This window comes from Argiope bruennichi, chromosome 6, assembly GCF_947563725.1.
Source record: "Argiope bruennichi chromosome 6, qqArgBrue1.1, whole genome shotgun sequence".
NCBI lineage: Eukaryota > Metazoa > Arthropoda > Arachnida > Araneae > Araneidae > Argiope > Argiope bruennichi.
In genome coordinates, this window is record NC_079156.1 from 65,789,724 (window position 1) to 65,809,284 (window position 19,561).

General features: G+C 25.1%; 2 protein-coding genes across 6 annotated transcripts in view; one reads left to right on the forward strand and one right to left on the reverse strand.

The window, feature by feature from the left end:
• The first annotated feature begins 1,117 nt into the window (after positions 1-1,117).
• LOC129971627 (KICSTOR complex protein ITFG2-like) lies at positions 1,118-18,100 on the forward strand. 2 transcript variants are annotated; one of them, XM_056085576.1, is made up of 13 exons: positions 1,118-1,441; positions 2,306-2,401; positions 3,946-3,987; positions 4,105-4,173; positions 5,100-5,181; positions 7,895-7,977; positions 9,678-9,737; positions 10,806-10,924; positions 12,467-12,621; positions 13,993-14,081; positions 15,168-15,285; positions 16,846-17,022; positions 17,954-18,100. In XM_056085576.1, the coding sequence occupies exons 1-13, from the start codon at positions 1,346-1,348 to the stop codon at positions 18,067-18,069; spliced, it is 1,302 nt and encodes a 433-aa protein (XP_055941551.1). In that variant the 5' UTR covers positions 1,118-1,345; the 3' UTR covers positions 18,070-18,100. The 2 variants fall into 2 exon arrangements, with proteins under 2 accessions (XP_055941551.1, XP_055941550.1); XM_056085575.1 differs by lacking the exon at positions 1,118-1,441 and adding an exon at positions 1,483-1,637.
• Positions 18,101-18,851: 751 nt separating this feature from the next.
• LOC129972910 (ecdysone 20-monooxygenase-like) overlaps positions 18,852-19,561 on the reverse strand; it is a 44,527-nt gene continuing 43,817 nt past the window's right edge. For all 4 annotated transcript variants that reach the window (XM_056087226.1, XM_056087224.1, XM_056087225.1 and 1 more), the window contains exon 10: positions 18,852-19,385. In XM_056087226.1, the coding sequence (XP_055943201.1) occupies positions 19,278-19,385 (108 nt within the window). In that variant the 3' untranslated portion in view covers positions 18,852-19,277. The remainder of the gene's footprint in view (positions 19,386-19,561) is intronic.

The window sequence follows — 19,561 nt, forward strand, 5'->3', positions numbered from 1 at the left end:
ATAGAAAATTTTAGTCAGAACCATATGCCAAATTTCATTCACCTAGCTTCTTCCGTTTTTGAGTTATTACACCCTAATGCATGCTGACAGAGAGAAAGATTTTTTTCTGTCTGGGTTATCCAAGTTATTTTCAGTTTTTTCAACAATATATTTTTCATTTTTTTTTTTTATTTCAGCATTACTTTACTTAAAAAAAATTGATTTTTTTTCTTTTGTCTAGAATTTATTAAACAGAAATACAGTTTTGAGGTGTATAATATGAAGGTAAATAAAAAAACCGACATTTTAAGTGAATTAATTAACAAAATTGTTTGAATTACTTTCCAATAAACAATAACACATGATAGCTACAATCTAACTACCTATTAACATCTTTTTCTTTTTTTTTTTTGTAAAATTTTTTTTAAAGAAAATTTAGCAAAGCATTTTTTTATAGAAAGTTTATTTAATACAATTAAGAAAAAAAAATCTAAAAAACAACCAAGATGTATAAGAATAAGACAGAGTTCACCTTTGTAATTTTTCTTATGTCTGTTCTATTTAATGCGTTTTGAGAATGGTTTCCAGTTTGTGATGAGAATCGGATATGCACATCTTTCACTATATCCAAAAATTAATATAGATTTAACGTTTTATATATATGTGGTATCAATACCACCACCCAAATTGTATTCATATTGCAACCAATTTTTGAATTGATAAGTTAATGGACACACAGGTGTATTTCTAAAAATGGTTATTATTATTATTTTTTCGGATTCGAAAACCTCAAAAATGGGAAAATTCATCAAAATCTCGTGGTCGAATACTTTGATGATTACTACTGTTTTTCCACAGCATTACTTCAAACTTTTTTCACGAGATAAAAAAGAAATCATACAATGAATTTTATAAATCTTGATCAGTTTCCTTAGAACATTTTTTCTCTTTTCAAAATTATATTTAAAACATTACTTAAAAATTGTTACAATTTAAAAAGCAAAACGTTTATTAAAACATTCTACTGATCAAAGCAAAACCGAAGTTCTGTTTCCTGAAATTTAGCAGATATGAGAGAGATGAACTGAAATGAGATCACAGAATATGACACTTTATTTATGTTTACTTTTGAAATGCCGAGCGGGTGTAGACAGTTGTAAACATCTGTATAAAAAATATCGTAACAATACCATTGAATTAAACTATCATAACTATACCATTGTTCTACGATTAGAATTTGAAGACAACTGAAATGTTTAGTTAGCAATCTTAAAATTGATCTGTACTGAATTGACAGATAAATGAAACTTGTTTATATTTATATTAGAAACTTCAAGAGAGTGTGAAGTCATCGTGGTGTTGAAATATGAGAGCTGTATCTTTTGTATCGCGATTGGAGTTTGAATTTAAAGCAAATGTTTCTAAAAATGCCGTTTGTTTAGGAGATGCTGATAATGATAATGTAAGTAATCTATTTTATGTCAGTTTTCTCAGTTTGTTTAAACTTCTTACGCGAAAACATTGAAAATAGCAGAATATTTTTATACGTTCAATTTATAATGTCTGTGACAGCATCTTTTGTATCAAAATTAGAATTTAAATTTGAAGGAAATGTTTCAAAATGTGCTATTTGTTTAGAAGACGCTGATAATGATGGTGTATGTATTCTTTTTATTTTATATATTGTCAATTTTGTGAACATATCTACGAAGTTAAATAAAAAGAAACCCCAGTAGTTTCAATTAAAAGGTTGCTAGTGTCAGTTTATCATTGTTGTATCTTTATTTACCAATTTTGAATCCATAATCCACTAATTTATGCATACTATTACATTTATTTATATGTTCTTTTTCAAATTCCTTTGATATCTTAGTTTAAGTGTTTAAATGGTGATTTTATAATTTCTATTTTTAAAACCCATATATTATGTTTGGATTATAATTTTATGTATAAGATTATCTATCATTCAACATAATATATGAGAATAAGCATAATAATGAATGCACTCATGCTGTAAAGAAATGTTAAGACCTAAAGTGTCAGCAGAAATCGTAATATTATGAATGTGTTTCTTGACTTTTTATGTTAAAAAAAGTGTACATTTTTTTTACTTTACTTTTTTATTTATTGTTTTTCAAATAAATGTGTAGAGTATTTATATTTGTGTGTTAATTTTTGATGCAATTAAAGTTCGTATTTTTTCTTATTTTAATCATCATTAGATTATTTTTCAAATTCCTGATAAATTTAAGCAATGTTCATGTTGAGTTATATTTATATGAAAATTATTTTTATTCTAGTTAATAAATCTACTGATGTTTTACAGGATTATGAATTGGTTATTGGTAATCATATGGGAGATATGGCAATTTTCAAAGGAGATGTTTCTCATCCATGGCTTGAAGCTCATGATTTAGGAATGGTATTAAGTATTTCTTATTTGTATAAAAAGATATTACTTTTTATTTAGCATTTTTATCAAATAAATTTTAAAATACTGTATTATCTGTCATCATATCTTTGGTTTAATGAATTTAATTTCTGATAGTGAAGCATTTTGTTTTTAAATTAGAGTATAAATATTAAATCTGTACATCTTATTTTCATCAAAATAACTAGCAGTATGAAATTGTTATTGTATTGAATAGGTTATTTTATATCAGTATCTTAATGATTATGGCTTATTAGATTTAATTAATTTGAATTTGTATTTTTTTAAATTAAATTTTATTTGAGGTGTCTGTTTAATATTAAATATTTGAAGTAAATTAAGTAATTATGATTTCAATTAAACTAGTTGATACATGAATTATAATTTATTTTCATTGATTATTCTGAAGTTGCGTATAAAATTAAGAATGAGTTTGCCTAGTAATACAAATTTAGAACTACTTTTGGAAAAGTAAATTTATAAGTATGTAAATGATATGGATGAAATAGAAGTAACATTTTTTAATATTTTGAAAGTAAACAAATTATTTTAAAATTAAAGAAGGTTATTTTTACAGTGAATTCAATAATAAATGAATGCAAAAGTGAAAACAAAGCAATCTTTTATTTAGACATAATTTTTAGAGAAAAATTGATTTGCTTTAATTTTTAAAATTTAATATATCATGATTGATATCTTAAAAATTATGTGAATTAAGTTGGAGAAAAATAGTTTCGGATATGTGTAAATGTTGAGATTGTCTTGGAAAAGAAAGAATTAAATGATCATAATTATATTATGTAATAAATTGTGAATGCACTAAATAATCGAGTTTCAGACATTTAAGTTGAATGTTTTATATCTCCTTTTGTTGCAGGATTATGTGCAATCAAAATTCTCCAATTTTGATTTTTTAAAGTTAAAATAATACTCTGTTTAAATAAGACAAATAATAATTTTAGAAACTTGAAACTTAATTTCATTGAATTGTTCTCTCATTATATTAAAGATTATTTATATTTTTAATTTTTGCATTGCTGGATTATTTTTTTTAAGATGGATAAATTAGGATTTTTAGTAGCAAAGGCTGCCATTCCCTAATGTCAGACAGTTATAGTTAATCGCTGTCAAAAAGCTTCAGTGAATTTATTCAATAGAGTTGAGAAAATGGTCATCTAGTTAATAAGACATGTTGTAGATGTTAGGAATTAGGCATTACATTTTTTGTTTTTAAATGTAGTAAAGGATAAAATGGATGGAATATCTCCTAATATTTCTTGATTGTATAGCTGGAACTAGCAGATTTAAAAATATTATTTTGTATAAAGTTTTGCTGTAAATTTTCTGAAAGTTCTAGTCTAGTTCATTTCATTTATTTTATCAATATATTTTGTGCAGAATATGTATTGTATATTTTGTGGTAATTATTTTAACTCACGCACTTTAAAAATTTTACAATTTTTTTTAAAGAATCATTTAAAAAAAAATGAAATAATTAATAATTTTTTCTTTCTCTCTTTTTTTTTTTCTTTCAGATAATGGTGATTGTTGTTGGAGATATTTTAAATGAAGGAAAGGTGACAGTTTTTAAGTGATTTATAATTACTTGTTTCATAAAAGCCATGCTCAGCTGTTTTGTAATTTATTTTAAAACATACTTCCATTTTTTAAATGTCTTTTAATTTTTTTTTTAGAACAGTATAATTTCTATAAGTGGAGAAGGATCATGTAGCATATTTGAAATAACAAATGAGAGTTTATTGGTGAGTTATAGTTTTATTTTCTAAAGTAGTTATGGCTATTGAAAATAAGTCATCATTTTAGTTTAAGAGATGTTTTTGAGAATTTGGAATTTACACATGAAATTAAAAAAAAAAAAAAAGAGAGAGAGAGAGAAATAAAAAATAACAACAACAAAGGAGAACTTGAAGGGGGGGGAGAAAATAAGTAAAAACAAATAAATAGGAGAAATGAAATAGAAGGAGGATTTAATATTATTCAACAAATATATGTTTGTCTGTTGTTAAGTTGTTTGAAAATTTAGCAGCAATTCCCACTTTCTTCTTATTGTTTATTATAATTTCAATAATTTTAGATTAAGAGAAGGCATTAGTCACTCCTCCTAAATTGTATTCTTGTTGGAGATACACATGGCAATTTTAAAATATTAATAAAAGGTAATTATGTTATTTTGAAACCTGGGTTTCAATTAGGCATTTCTTGAATAATTGAATTGAAGAAATTAATTGAATAATAATTGAAGAAATTGATGGATTGATTTAGTGTTTGAGTATAATTACAATTGAAAATGTCTCATCCATTATGTATATAAAGCAAATAATTTTGTGCTATAGTTATTAATAAGTGCTAAGCATAATTGACAAAGATACATGAAAAAGCTCTGAATCTGCTATTTGATGTAATTTTAAATTTTCTTGTAATAATTACTTAATATTTTGTGTGGTTTATATACATAATCTACTTTTATAAATATTTTTGTTAAATTTTATATATTTTGATTTTATTTTACAATTTTATTTTGTACCTGAACATCATATGTTTATTTTTCAGAGACTTCCAATTTTAGTAAGTTTATTTTAATAAGCAATTACTTAAGTATTATTAATTTTAGATCTTTAATGCAAATTATTTTTGAATAAAAATTTTAATTTAATACTTGCCTTTATAGGAAAATGAAAGAAAAAATTTGCAGCCTTTTCATGTGCAAAAATTACCTGCCAATACAAAAGTAGCACTTTTAGCTGATGTTGGTAAGTTTATAAATATTGATATATAAATACAAAGTATACATATAAATACAAAGTATATATCAAAGTAAATATTGATATATACTTTGCATTTACCAATATAAATAATAGAAAATATTTTGATGCACCAATTTATTTAAATATAATTTCTGTTTATTTATGATTTTGAAAAATTTTAATTATTTTCATTATTAAAATTTTGAAATTTCTTTTATGATGAATACATTTTTTTTTTTAAATATAAGAGCGATTTTAAATTTAGTATATCCTAACTAGTTTATATCCAACTTGTTTAAAATAAAATAATTGAAGATTTGGCTTTGAAGTCTAATAAAATAAAGTAAAAGCATAGTAAAATCTAAAATTATATTTTGAATATACATGTTCCCCTGCTCTGCCATATAATTCCTAGAACTTTAATTCTAGCTTTTATATTGTTCTTAGCTGTGCAATCATAGATTAATTGATTTTTTTTATCCACTATGTAGGATATCTCTTTATTTTCTACATTAAAAATATTCTTATGAATAATATCTAATCTTTAATAATATCAAAAGATAATGTGAGTTTGTATTTTTTGGAGGGGGGGGAAGTGCACTCTACAGAGGGGATAGCTGTTCATAGAATTATGAAATTAAATATAAATATATGTTGCAAGATAAAAATATGCATCTCAAAGCATTTTTTTTTTTAAATTTTGATTAATTAAAAATTGAGTTAAAATTTGTGTTTATAGTGATCACTTTCAAAAATACTATTACACTAATATCACTTTCACACCATTTTAAAAAGTAAAAAGCTGTTTTTTCAATGATATCAATGATGAAAGCTATTTTTTCAATGATTTTTCATCTGATCATGAAAAATTTTTAAAAATATATTTGTTTATAGTTTACAACAATACTTTTCATTTTTGCAATGTACTTTATGCTGATTTATCATTCTCTTCCATGTTTTAATACTAAAAAATGGATATTATACCTTACTTTTTTATATTTTTTGTTAAAATCATTATCAATTTTACTCTTTAAAGTAAATTGTTTTAGCTGTAAAATTCACATTGAATATTAAGCCAATTATTACAGCTCAAATAAAATTACTTCTTTCTGCAAATACTGGGCCCCAATTAGCAATAATGTAAAGTGCAAAAGTACAAAAGCCTTGAGAATCTGAAGTCAACATAAGCTCTTCCACAGCATCAGAAATAGATTCGTTAGAATCCAATGAGTCTGAGGATTTAAATCCTCAGATAATTTCTGACTGTCCAGAAATTATTAGTCCTTCTTCTCAATCAAGTCTAAAAAGAGAAAGAAGAAATTCATTAATCCTACAAACTAAAAACTTGTAGTAATTTTGCATCCTTTTTTATCTTCTAAAAATTGTATTCTTCTTTTCTTCTGATGTTTTTTTTTTTTTTTGCTTCCCCCCCCCTTCTGATGTTTTTTTTTTTTTTTTTAAAATGCTTACTTTTTAAAAAGTTTTTACATTTTTATTCTTGTATGTTTTAGCATTCTAACTGCATGGTTTATGTCTGTTAATATTTTATTCTTTGCACACCACTTGCTGACTTATACATATTTAGCATCTGATATTTGACAGTTTGCATTTGCAATTTCTTTCTACTAATAAATTTTGAAAAATGTATTTTAAAATTTCACTGTGAGTAATTTTATAATGTTTTTAGACTTTATTTAATGCTTCATACCCTAGGTTTTATATCATATCCTCACCATAAGTTTGGTGCAACATAGCCAAATGTGGTTTTTGAACCAATAAACTACACAAACAAAATCAACCGTCTAGATTTTGAAATTGGGGTTAAATTATTATGAATTTTCCCCCCTTTTCTTAGTTTTTGAGGTAATAATGGAATTTTATATTAATTTTTATTTCTTATTAATGTTCTAAGAAAGACCTAACATATATATATCTATAAAAGTTTCTTAAATAATTTTTTATCTGTTTTGGAATATTATTTTACTCAATTTCAGCTTTTAATTCATTTCAATTTATCTTATTTTTTGTGTGTGTATTCTCAACTTTTGAGATCAAAATTGGAAAGCATAGAATGATAGCTCTTTTTTTCTTCCCCTCAATAGGTCATTTATGCGACTCATCTTCTAATATCGCTTTAACTCAATATTAATCGGTGCAAAAATTTTATTTATTTCACATAAAATGTGTTGATTTCTACATAGATATCAATTTTATTTCAAAAGTTTTAATTCTTTTGAAGAATTTGCTATTTTATTATTCTCATTGATAATTAGTTGAATTAAATGAAAATTCTGCCTTTACTTTCAACATTATTATTATTATCCCTTTTTAAAATTTTCTTCTAAAATAAAGAATAGAAAAAATGCATCTTTTTTTTTTTACTTATTACTTTTTTTTGGAAACAAACTTAAATGTTAGTAAACTCTGAATCAGTTATTTGAATGTTGAATAAAACTTGCAATTCAGAATATATATATACTTTTGGTTGTAGGGAGTATGAAAATGGTGTTGTGTTAAGACTTTACGCTGAGGAGGTAGGAGGAAAGTTGATATAGTGATTAAATTGAAATGAACTGATCTGCACTTATTGATGAATAACAATAATTTATTTTTTAATAATTCAAATTACTATTTGCTTTATTTATAATATAATTTATATTTAATCTAATTTTTTTTTCATGGATTTGGTTTTTATTTCATATAAGATTATCTATTTCAGATAATGATGGTGAACTCGAATTAGTTTTAGGACTAACAGATCATGTTCTAAGAACTTATCGTTGGGTGCGATTAAATAATCAGGTGAATATTTTTTTTTATTTTTTAACCTTAATTTAAAATTGTTTTAATTAAATGAATTATTTATAATACATATTTCTGATTGTTAAAATTCCTTTTTGTTAAAAAAAAAGTGCTTTGCATATGTTGTAAGATATTTTTGGAATTCATAGAATTTAAATTTTATCATTGTGATTGCAGTATTACTATATTTGTCTTGTAATATTTTTTCTTTCTTTATTTTTTGATGTACATTATTCCTTTGAATTCCGTTTATTTTCTGTTGCAACAATGAAATTTTCTGAACATCTCATTGCTTATTTGTTCAATATATATTGATTGATTTGGATATTTTGTCATGGTTTTTCATATAGATATTTTATTATCATGTGAGTACATGATGTTGTTTGTGCTAGGGGGTTTTGAAGCTTGAAATCACATATGCAATGGATAAAGCATAAATGACAATTTCCATCATCATCTTTTAATCACATATATTTTTTACCTGCTTTTACCAGTATTGCATTATTATTATATATGCTTCTTTGAAAGCAGATGCATTTTTAAAAGGTTGACTTGCTTTTACCAGTGTTGCTTTATTATTACGCATGCTTCTTTGACAGCAGATGTGTTTTTAAAAGGTTGACGTAGAACTATGACATCATAGCTATTATTTCATCTCAAAATCGGTTGAGCTCCAAAACTTTGTTTGCCATCAAGAAAAATTGAAAATGAAAGTTTAAAAAAATTATATATATACAGAAAGAGAGAGGGGGGGATAGAAACCGATAGAGAAATTTCATGATTGTTTCAAACTGGTTAGTGATTTAAATTAATTAAGACAAATAATGACTTAAAAATAATAATGTTCGTGCATGATAACTTGAAATTTGCGATTGTAGATTTCATTTTAATTTTTCATCCAGTTTTGTATATTTGTTTTTTCTGTTTTTTTTTTCTTCTAAATTTTATACTGCTGTAGATGCTTACTGTTCATTTAATCAGCTAAAAAATATGCTTAAATGAGAGTAATTAATTTGGAATAGTTTAGGGTTATTTATATCTTTTACAGATAGTAGAATCTGGATTTAAATGAAATGTAATCATCAGTTTATTTTAATTTATATTATTCCAGGTAGGAATTTTCTATTTACTTGATAATGGCATTAACAGGCGTTGTTGTAGTTGTAGATTACAGGCAAATTGAGTTAAATTAAACTGGTTTAATTTGGTTTTCATTTAAATAAGTACATTTTTGTATTGAAGTAAGCAAGTTGTACATAATATTTTTAGCCTTGTATCTAATTTTAGTTGTGATAAGATTTAAATAAAATGCATTTTAGCTCTTAGGTTATTAAAATGGCTGTGTAGCATTGTTATGGGAGAAAAACTTGATGAGTTAAAAGTTGTTCAAATTTATTTTTATAAACTTTTCATAAGACAATTATGTCATTTTAAATTCATTTCATTCATAAATCTCATATTTGTATAAAATAATTTCTGTATATTATTTTTGTAGCTGTTGTAATTTTTGTGCTTTTAAAAGTATCAAAACCTCATTTTAATGCTTTCATTTTATTTTATTTTTTCAAATTTCAGTTATGAATTGAGTTATTTTATTTTAACAGTTACTGATGACACTTAATTTTTTTTTCATATTAAAATGAAAAGCATTCATCTGTGTGAAAAATTTTCAATGTTAAAAAAATATTTTTTATTTTCAGAATCCAAATGATTTTTCTGGAAAATTAGTTGGCTTGCATAAATTAGAACTTGGAGATCAAGTAATTTATTTTATTATATTTTTTTATGCATTAACAGTTTAATGAAAGATATAATGCAGCTTATTCTATTTTTTTATTATGCCAACAGAAGCATGTTGCAATACTTTTTATATAATGATGCATGTCTTTAGCAAGTCTTGTTCATTAGAATTTCTTAAACTAAGAAAAATATATGGAACAAGACACACATGTGTTATTTTCATATGTAAATTGTCAGCACATAATAATTAAAAATATGGTTAAGTGCAAATTCAGACAGAAATAGCATATTCTTCTTAAAAAATAATTCCAAAATTTATATGAGCAGATTTTGAATTCACCTGAACAATCCACTCTTATGTAAGATTCTAATAAAATTTTATTTCTATAAAAGACTGATTGCAATTTATTCATTTAATTAGCTCTTTATTAATATTTTGTCTTGTTATTAATAAAGTAGATCTTTATGTATTGTTATTAAGTTTTAAGTTGAGATCTGTAATCTAATAGAAAGATGACAAATATTATCTGGAGCACCACTTAGATATTTATCTGACTTAATCTTGGATTATTGTTAGTGAACAGCACTTCATTAACACTATTGTTATTCATGATATTTTTTTTAAATGTTACTTTTGATAAAGATTTCTGAAAGAGCAATTACTTTATATTAGTATATTATTAAATAAAGGGGAAATCTGTGAAAATTGCCTGTTTTACCATTAATTTTCTCTTAAAGGATTCAACAACAAAATGTATTTATTTTATCTGTTCTAAAAATTATTCTGATTAAGAACAGACAAGCTGAAATTTTTTATTCTCTTCTAAGATTAATGAGGTTCATCTTTCTGTAACTTAACATAGAAAGCTGTTAGTATAATTAATAATGGTTGAGCTAATTCAAGCCTTCAAATTTGTTTTTAGTCCTTTATTGTAGTATCAGGATGAAAAATATATTATTTACATTTTGTACCAGATTTTACATTTTTTTTATTGATATTGTAATTTTTATCTCTCTATCTCTAAATTTTTACAATTTCATTGTTAATGAATAATTTTGTATTTCGTCACTGCCATTTGGTTTTACAGATAGGCTCAATTTCTTTAAACCCTTCTGTTGATGGAACACCTAATATTCTTGTGGCCCAAGCTGGTGGTACTTATATCAGTTTCCAATGTTGTGATGTACAAGATGAAGATGGCGATGGGTAATAATTTCCAAAATGGTTTATTTAAAATTCATTTTGTTTTAAAATCTGAGTATAATAAAATGAGGATTTACACATTTTTAATTACTGACATCTCTTGTTAAAAGTAAATGAGATGTATTTTTTTAAAATTATATAATTATTTTTGGCAAACTATAAAGAGAACTGTATGAAGTGCCATGTATTTGTAATCTTTATGAGATCCTTTTTTAGACCCAATAAATTTACAAGATTCTGCATATATAAATAGTAGTCAAAATATTTTTGTTCTTCCTTATTCAATTATCCTTTTTTATTCAAATTTTCTAAGAGAAAAGGCTCTCATTTTAGCATTTAGAAATGTGTGTGTTTTAAGAAAAAAGCTCTATATCTTAATTATATAAATGCAAAGAAATATATTACAAACTGCATTTCTTTTTTTCTGCAAACTTGGTATAAAAAAATTGTATACATTTTTTATGAAGGAGATATTTAGATGAACTTTTCATTTTTAACTTTACAAAATTATTTATTGTTTAGTTTAAAACAAATTTGTTTCTCCCTGTTAATATCCATGAATTTCCCTAATCAAGATTAAAACATAAAAGAATGAAGTAACTTTTATTAGAATATTAATTTGATTTACTATTGATTAAGAAATGTCAATCAGTTTTTAAAACCTGTCCTTGCAAAGCTAGCTATGTTACGTCATATCAAAGTTTCTTAATTTATTTGCTTTTGATTCTCTTAGTTATCAGTTGTTGTTATAAAATACCTTTTGTTAAGCCTTTGGAAACCTTTTAAAGTATAAAAGAATCGGTATTTTTTCACCTGTAACAGAAGTTTGAAATCTTAAGGATTAATATCTAAGTTATTCATGGAATTTTAAAAAAATATACTGTAGAGAAGAATTGTTTGCTTACCAGCTGAATATAGAATATATATATATTGTGACCATTGGATAAATAGAGTATCTTGAAAAATTCATGTAATATATTCTTCTTGTTACTTTAGTAATTATAGAATTATATTGTAAGAATTGTAAGAATTTCGTTTGCATATTGCAGTTTCAAAAATGTGAACAATATGAGATATGAGCTTTAAGCATTTATTAACTTCAAAAACTTATAAAAATAATGATTTATAAATTTTATATGATTCATAAATTTCTAAGTTTTCCAATTAAACATATAGTTATCAAACTTGTTATAGAGATAGACAAAATTTGCTTTTTAATCCAAAAACTATGAAACGCAATATCATTCACAAATTCATTGTTTCAAAATTGGAAATCTTACATCTCAAAACATCAATAGCTATGATATCTAGATTTACCTTCTTTTAATATCGCTAAATGATATTAAAAATACTCATTGTTTTTTGATTAAAAATATTTAATTTTTTTTTTATTTATAAAATGATTTCCACTGTTCTTTGCATGTAAATTCAGCTTCTGAAGATGTTACATTTAACTGAATTCGCTCAAATTCTATAATCACTAATTAGTTCCTTTTAGTGATTTTGTTTTTAGAACAGGCTTATTTTTCTTCTTTTATTTTTTAGTTCAGTGGGCTTGAAAATGACTACTCCTGTTCACCATCCACTTGCTTCTAGTCGTATGAGAAGTCGTATTGTAACATCAGAAATATTAGGAGGTCTCCATGGAACACATAATGGAGAGCCATGTGATTCTTTAACTGTTGTTGCTACTCTAGATGGTATGTTAATTTGTATATTTTTAAATTTACATTATCAAGTAATACTTTCATATGTATTCATATTGTTATGAATTTGTAATATTACTTCCTTGAGGAGTATGTCTTTGAGCAAGGAAGATAGTTTCATAGATAATATAATAGCTGCTGAATGGATGCCAGTTTAATGATTCCCTAGTCATTGTGATTTCCGCAAAAAATAAGTAAATAAAATTAAAAATAAAGGATCTAGAATATTTGAAGATATTGGCGATTGATAACTAGTGCTGGAATTCCAATATTTTTTCAAGTGTATTCAATACGTATCTCTGGAGTTATAAAAAGTGAGAGAAGTTAGTATTTGGCAGTCGAATTGAGCTCAACTGAGTAGTTGAGCGAAGTCTTTCTTGGAGTGCTGACTTGTTGCAAGTTCTCTCAAATCTTTGTATGATTACAGTTTTTTAGTACTGATTTGCTACTTTTGTGCTGCTGTTACTGTTTTGTGTATACTTTATCCATGTTTTGTAACTTGTTTATCATGTTTTTGTGTAGAATAAAGTCTCTTTTCTATTATTGTACCTGTCGGACTTTCCATCGTATACCCACTAGATGGGTTTTGGAATTTTTTTTCTGTGACAGTATTATTTTCAGTTATGTTATTAATATTTAGCTAAAAATATTTAAAAGTAGACTGTAATACATCTGAATATGTATCATATATTACTTCCACAAGATATTACTGCACAATTTTTTTTAAACCATAATTTTTAAAATTATTATAATTTTGGGGAAAATGATTATGATAATAAATTTCAGAATCTTATCAATCACATAAGTTTTTATTTAAAAGTAAATTTTAAGTAAGTATTTTAAAGTAAGTATAAGTAAAAAAGTAAAAGTATTTAAGTAAGTGTAAGTAAATAAAAGTAAGTAAGTATATTTAAAAGTAAGTATAAGTTTTTATTTATTTTTATTAAATCATATCTAAGAAATATGAAAAGCTGTTACAGATAAAAACTGAATAATTGTGTAAAATGAAAATTATTAATATAAGCTTCATATGATTCAAAAACCGCCAGTATGAATATACGTAATGAGACAACAAATAGAAAATACTGTATGATGTAATAATATTGAAATTAAATCATGTAGCTTACAATTATGCTATTATAATAGTAATAATTATAAAACGTGAATTAATGAGTGTAATTATATTTCTCTATTAGCAATTTTGTTTCACTATAGGCATTTTAATGATTCTTTTTTTGTTCTGATAATTGAATAAGTTTCTATATATTTCTAAAGAAAACGTTCATTATTACTTGGCAAGTATTTAAAAAATCATTATTTTTATACTAAAACTAAGGTATTTAATTGATAAATGGTAATTTTCAGGTACCTTAATGCTTGTACATGGAGATGAAACTCTTTGGTCTTTTCAAGTGGATCACCAACTGTTTTCAATTGCAAAATTAGATCTTAATGTAAGACATTCTAAAAAATTATTTTTGTTGTACAATATATTTTTATTATTTTGTTTGTAGGTTGTATGAAGCATGTTTAAAATATTTTGCACAGATAATTTTATAACCTAAATTAAGTTAAATAAATATTTGTTTCTTCATGTTGACTAATGGGAATCTCCAGTTAGCCCTACAAGTACTATTATCTATATTTCAGTGTAAGTTTGGATAGTAAGGTTTTTTCATTTAGCTTCAAAGGAAAATTTTTGATTATTGGAATCAAATAAATCAGCGTAATTTTGTGAAATGGTACAGATAAAACATACTTTTTTCGCAGTATGGTTAACATTGGTAGCCAATATGTTGAAAAAAGAGGGGGAAAAAAATGAAATTTAAACTTCTAGCCCAAAACATTTTAACATCCTTAAAAGTTTGATGCCAGACTGGTCTATCTTACTTTAAAATTTACTCTTAATTTTATTGCAGCAAGTACATGCATATCCACACAGAAACATTTCATATAATTTAAATTATGAGTATGCATCAGGTCAGATTAGAAAAAAAAAAATACTATTGTACAGTTTTTAAAATTTACAATTTTTTTGAAAATGTTTTATTGAAATGGGTGGATATAAAATTGATGGAACTATAATGTTTATTTTTTAGTGTTTGTAAATAATGTTGTAAGTTCTTATATAATTACATCAACTGAAATTACAAAGAAAAAATGTTAAAATTCCAATTATTGTTTTTAAAAATTTTGAAAATGACTTTTTTCATGAGTACCTACTTCTCATGTACATACTAAATTTTGTAGATCATGGCTTATTATCTTCACTGTAGAGCATTTAAACAAATTTTTAGCCTGCATGTTGTAATTTACAGATAATTTAATCATGTTAGAGACAACCTTAAGACATACTACATAATTTTTGAACAGGATTCCATTCGAAGCATTTCATTTAATTTAATGCATAAATATTTTGTTCTTAAAGCATTACCAATTTTGATTTTATAGTTTTTTTAAAAATTCTTTTAGTTATTTTTGACCGTTTCAAATATGCCATAAAATATAATTTTTAATAAGTTGTTGCTTTATAAATCTAGGATGATGGTGAAGAAGAGGTGATAGCATGTGCTTGGGATGGACAAACTTATATGGTAAATCAACGAAAGCAATCTGTCAGATTTCAGTTTGAAGATAGTGTCAGTGCTTTCACTGCTGGTAATTTGATTTGATTTGATTGTTTATGTCTTTGAAACAAGAAATTGTCATACAAATATTTTAATGCTTTTAATGTCCAGCATTCTAATTTGAAGTAAGTCACTTTTCATTTCTGTGATTAAAACTATCACACTCTAAATATTTTGTTGTTGTTATTTTGAGTATTAAATTAGTATGCATCTTAATTATATGAGTCAGTTGAAAAATATATCAATTATCTAGATTTTGAAGTCAGACAATTGTCCTTAAAAATGTTCTTCCTGTTGATTTAACTTCCATTTTCTTTGCATTACTTGGAAAATATCTTCATTTTGTAATGTTTTATTACATTTGAGAAAAATGATTATCTATTGATCTTTTGATAATTTTTTCTGAACAAAAGCAATTTTATGTAATTGATGTTTTAAATTGTTAGCAAAAATAGGATGCTTGTTTCATATTTTCTTTCCATCCGAATGTGTGTACACAAACTATTGATGATTTGAACTCCGTTCGCAATTATTTATAAAATGATGTGTAACGATGCTTCCAATTATTTATGCAAATGTTTTTCACTATATATATAAGAGCGGAAGCACTTGTACGGCTGATACTTAGACGTAGATTCAGTTTTTCTTTTTGTGTTCGTAGTCTGTGTCGGTGTGATATTTTATAATGTATTGAATGTTTGTCTCAAGAAATAAAAGTCTTTTGAAGAAGTCTTCTCGACCTGCAACATTTTATAAGAACCAGTCACATGCATTTTTCACTGCGGACCTTACAGATGATTGATCTTAGACAATATTTGGGTTCAAACCCTGTAATTGCCAACAATTGAATCTTCAAAAAAAAAAAAAAAAAAGTTTTGTTTTTTTAGTAACAAATAATATAGTTGATGTTATTATAGACAAGCAATAAACAGATTTAAAATTTGGATTTTAGTGTTTTGCTCGCCCTTCTCCTCTGAAGAGTAATCATGTTTCTTTATAATTGCTTGTGATTTCATGGAACTACGGTTTACAATTGATATCTAATGTAAAATTGGTTTCATATCTCATTTAATAATATTTAAGATATAAAGTGCATGAGAAATATCTGTCTTATAGACTCACCCAACAAAATAATTCTATTTTTATCTGAATCGCATTTTAATGGCTAAAAGAGTTACTTCATTTCCTAATATAATTTTACTAAATAACAAAAACTACTTTTCTAGATTTAATATGAAATATATCATAAATCTAATACCCTGCACTTATGTTTAAAAAAAATAAATACACTGCATAAAAGTTAATAAAAATATACCTTGAATAGATTTCATTGATTCATTCAAGTTAGCACAGTAAAATTAGGTATTCATATTGTTTCTTTTGAATTGTGAGTTATTAAATACTCAACAAGATACAATAAATTTATATATTAAACTGAATTTCTAGTAATTTTTCATTTGTGATCTTGATAAATGATATCTTATCAATTTTATATATAATTGCAATTTTTAAGATATTTTATTACAAAGTAGATAAAAACATCAATTTATTTAGAATTATATATTTGTTTAATGAAGACTTGCTATTATAGGTAAATATGCAGTGTTGCCAGGTAATAATATGCCTGTTCTTGTCTATGTGACCTATAATGACCGGATCTATGTGTATTACGACATCATGCTGCCCTCTTTCCCAATCCGCAGCTTCCTCGAAAAGACAGAGCAAGATGAGGAAATACCTGCACTATTGGCGCACTTCCCAATAGACCGTGCGTATATTTATGGCATTTGCTCTTTTAATAAAAGCTAATAATTATTTACAGTTTTGTTATTACTTGGTCGGAACCCAACATCTGTAACAGCCTATATTCTTAAATAGAAATATACGAGTTTTTATTTTCAATTATGGCAACAAAAAGTTAATGTCAGCATCGGTCTGAACATTCTTTAAAATGCCATATATATATATATACACAAGTTAAACTGATTCTATACCAAGAACCAGATCAGAATTGCAAGTTTTTATGGCCTGCATTATATTATACATCACAGGATTGAAGATATAAATCTTGGAATCATTTTATAAAACGGAATTGTCTTGTAATGAAACCTGATAAACAATTAAACATTGAAGCTTAGAAAATAGATGCAAGATATGAAAGTGTTTTAGAAACCCCAATAGGGCTAGAGATGACAGGTTGAGACATTTTCAATATATTGCTGCTGCTGATTAATACTTATCGACTTCGAAAAAAAATTTTTACATAAAAGTTTTACTTAATTTTATTATTCACTGTATAACATTTCAATGAAGTTTTAGATTACATTTCAAAATTACAATTAAGTAGTAAAAGTTCAATACTTAAAAAGTTTCTGTATAACTTCGTATTATATAAATTGAATTGATCTAATGAGTGAATAAGATGATCATTCTATTCTGAAATGTTTAGGAATACTTCAAATACTTAATTTAAATCTTAGGCAATTGTTGCGATTATTTGTCTCGAGTTTATAGAGAATGGTAAAATTTGTTTCTCTTCCTAGTGTGCAAGAAGTCTAAATTTGTTTTCATTACCATGATTGAGAAAAAAAGAATTTCCAAATTTCACAGTACTTTGATTATATAAATATTTTAGAGGAAGGTCATAAATTTAACTTATTTACATTATTGCAATGTATTGAGATTTCAATTCTCTTTAGGTAGTAATAAACGCCATCTAGCAGAATTGTACAGCTTTTGCTTATATGGCATACCCAGTGAATTATTGAAGAATGAAGATAGGGATCCAGAAACTCAGGCAACCAGTACAAAATGAAAGATCTAAAATGTATATTTGTAAAAATATTATAAATTAAATTTTATATAATAAAATGTATTAAATATTTTTTTTTTATTATAAAGAATTTTTCTGGAACTTATTTGTTGACAAGTTAAATTGTTTACGATTTATGTGAATGTAAAACCCATACATAAATGAACATAGATATACATCTTAAACTTGGCTCTCTAACTATACAACATTTCAAATCCAATAGATATGAATAGTTTCTCATGATTTGATTACAAGTTTGGGAAGTTAATATAATCATGTAGCAGTTCTTACTTCCATGTATTGTTAGAATATGGCACAACGTCTACTGCAAGTTCTTAGCTAGATATAATACCAAATAGATTCAAGAACTGTCGTAAATGGTTATGCTTTGTAGTAATTTTGGTTCATTCATCCTATAGAATTTCTGATCTGTGAACAAGTGGTTCAATACTAGAGGTACTAGTATTAGTCCACAACTTTAAATTTTGCATGCTTATCTTTAACACTCAATCTAAATTTCAGCATGTTGATTATAATCCAATTGCAAGACTAGAGTGAAAGATAATGAGTGATGATAAAGTCATAAAGCTAAATTCTAGAATGTAGCCGTTTTAAAATTAATTCCCTTCCACTGAGTTATACATCCAATTTAAGAGGAATACCAGAAATAGAAAGATGTATGCATCTAATTTGAAGAGAATCGAGAGGCAACCATTTTACATTCATTTAAATCTATTTTTATTTGAATAATCTATTTAAATTAAGAAATCACAACACTGAAAATGTACTGTATGCAAAAATTGTTTATTAAGATCATAAAAATTGAATAGATATTTCAAATATAAAATACAACAGTACATGCTGTATAGAAAAATTAAAAACCTATTAAACTTCTCATTTTTATGCATGAATGAGAGAAGTCTACAAACATTTACAGTATTTAAAGATATATTGACAGTTTTAAATGCTAATGTACTCTTAAGAACAAGTGCTATAGAAGTATTCACAATATATACATAAATGCTACAAACCTTTAAAATAAAGATTAAAATATTGATCTATATTATTCTACAGTCAATCCTACACAATAAAAACATTTGGCAGGTCTATTTTTTCCCACCAATAAAACATTCTGAAGATCTTCCTAAACTGCACAACATAGTTAATGTTCATCTTACAAAAAAAGATTACGGTTTCAAGCTGGCATTCTCTTATCGATCTCGCAGAATGACCGATATTGGACTGGCAGGCACGTTGATGAAAGCTGCTTTGAGTTTCAACTCGCTTCCAACATACTCAAGTTTGAAATTGTACACCAACTAAAATAAACAATGGTTATGAATTTATGATACATTCTTTAAAATTTCTATGTAATTTACTTGGATTACTTATTTTATTACCTCGGTTCCAAACTATTGTTAGGAATTTGTAATATAACTTCCCTGCACAGTTTCTTGGCAAGGAAGAAAGATAGGCTATAACTGCATTAGGACTC

Bases quoted from the DNA above. Each gene is read 5' to 3' on its own strand.
- LOC129971627 (XM_056085575.1), top strand. From the start codon at position 1,539: ATGTCTGTGACAGCATCTTTTGTATCAAAATTAGAATTTAAATTTGAA. The intron at 3,988-4,104 runs GTGACAGTTTTT...TTTTTTTTTTAG, and splicing joins ATATTTTAAATGAAGGAAAG to AACAGTATAATTTCTATAAG. The intron at 14,082-15,167 runs GTAAGACATTCT...TTATAAATCTAG, and splicing joins TTGCAAAATTAGATCTTAAT to GATGATGGTGAAGAAGAGGT.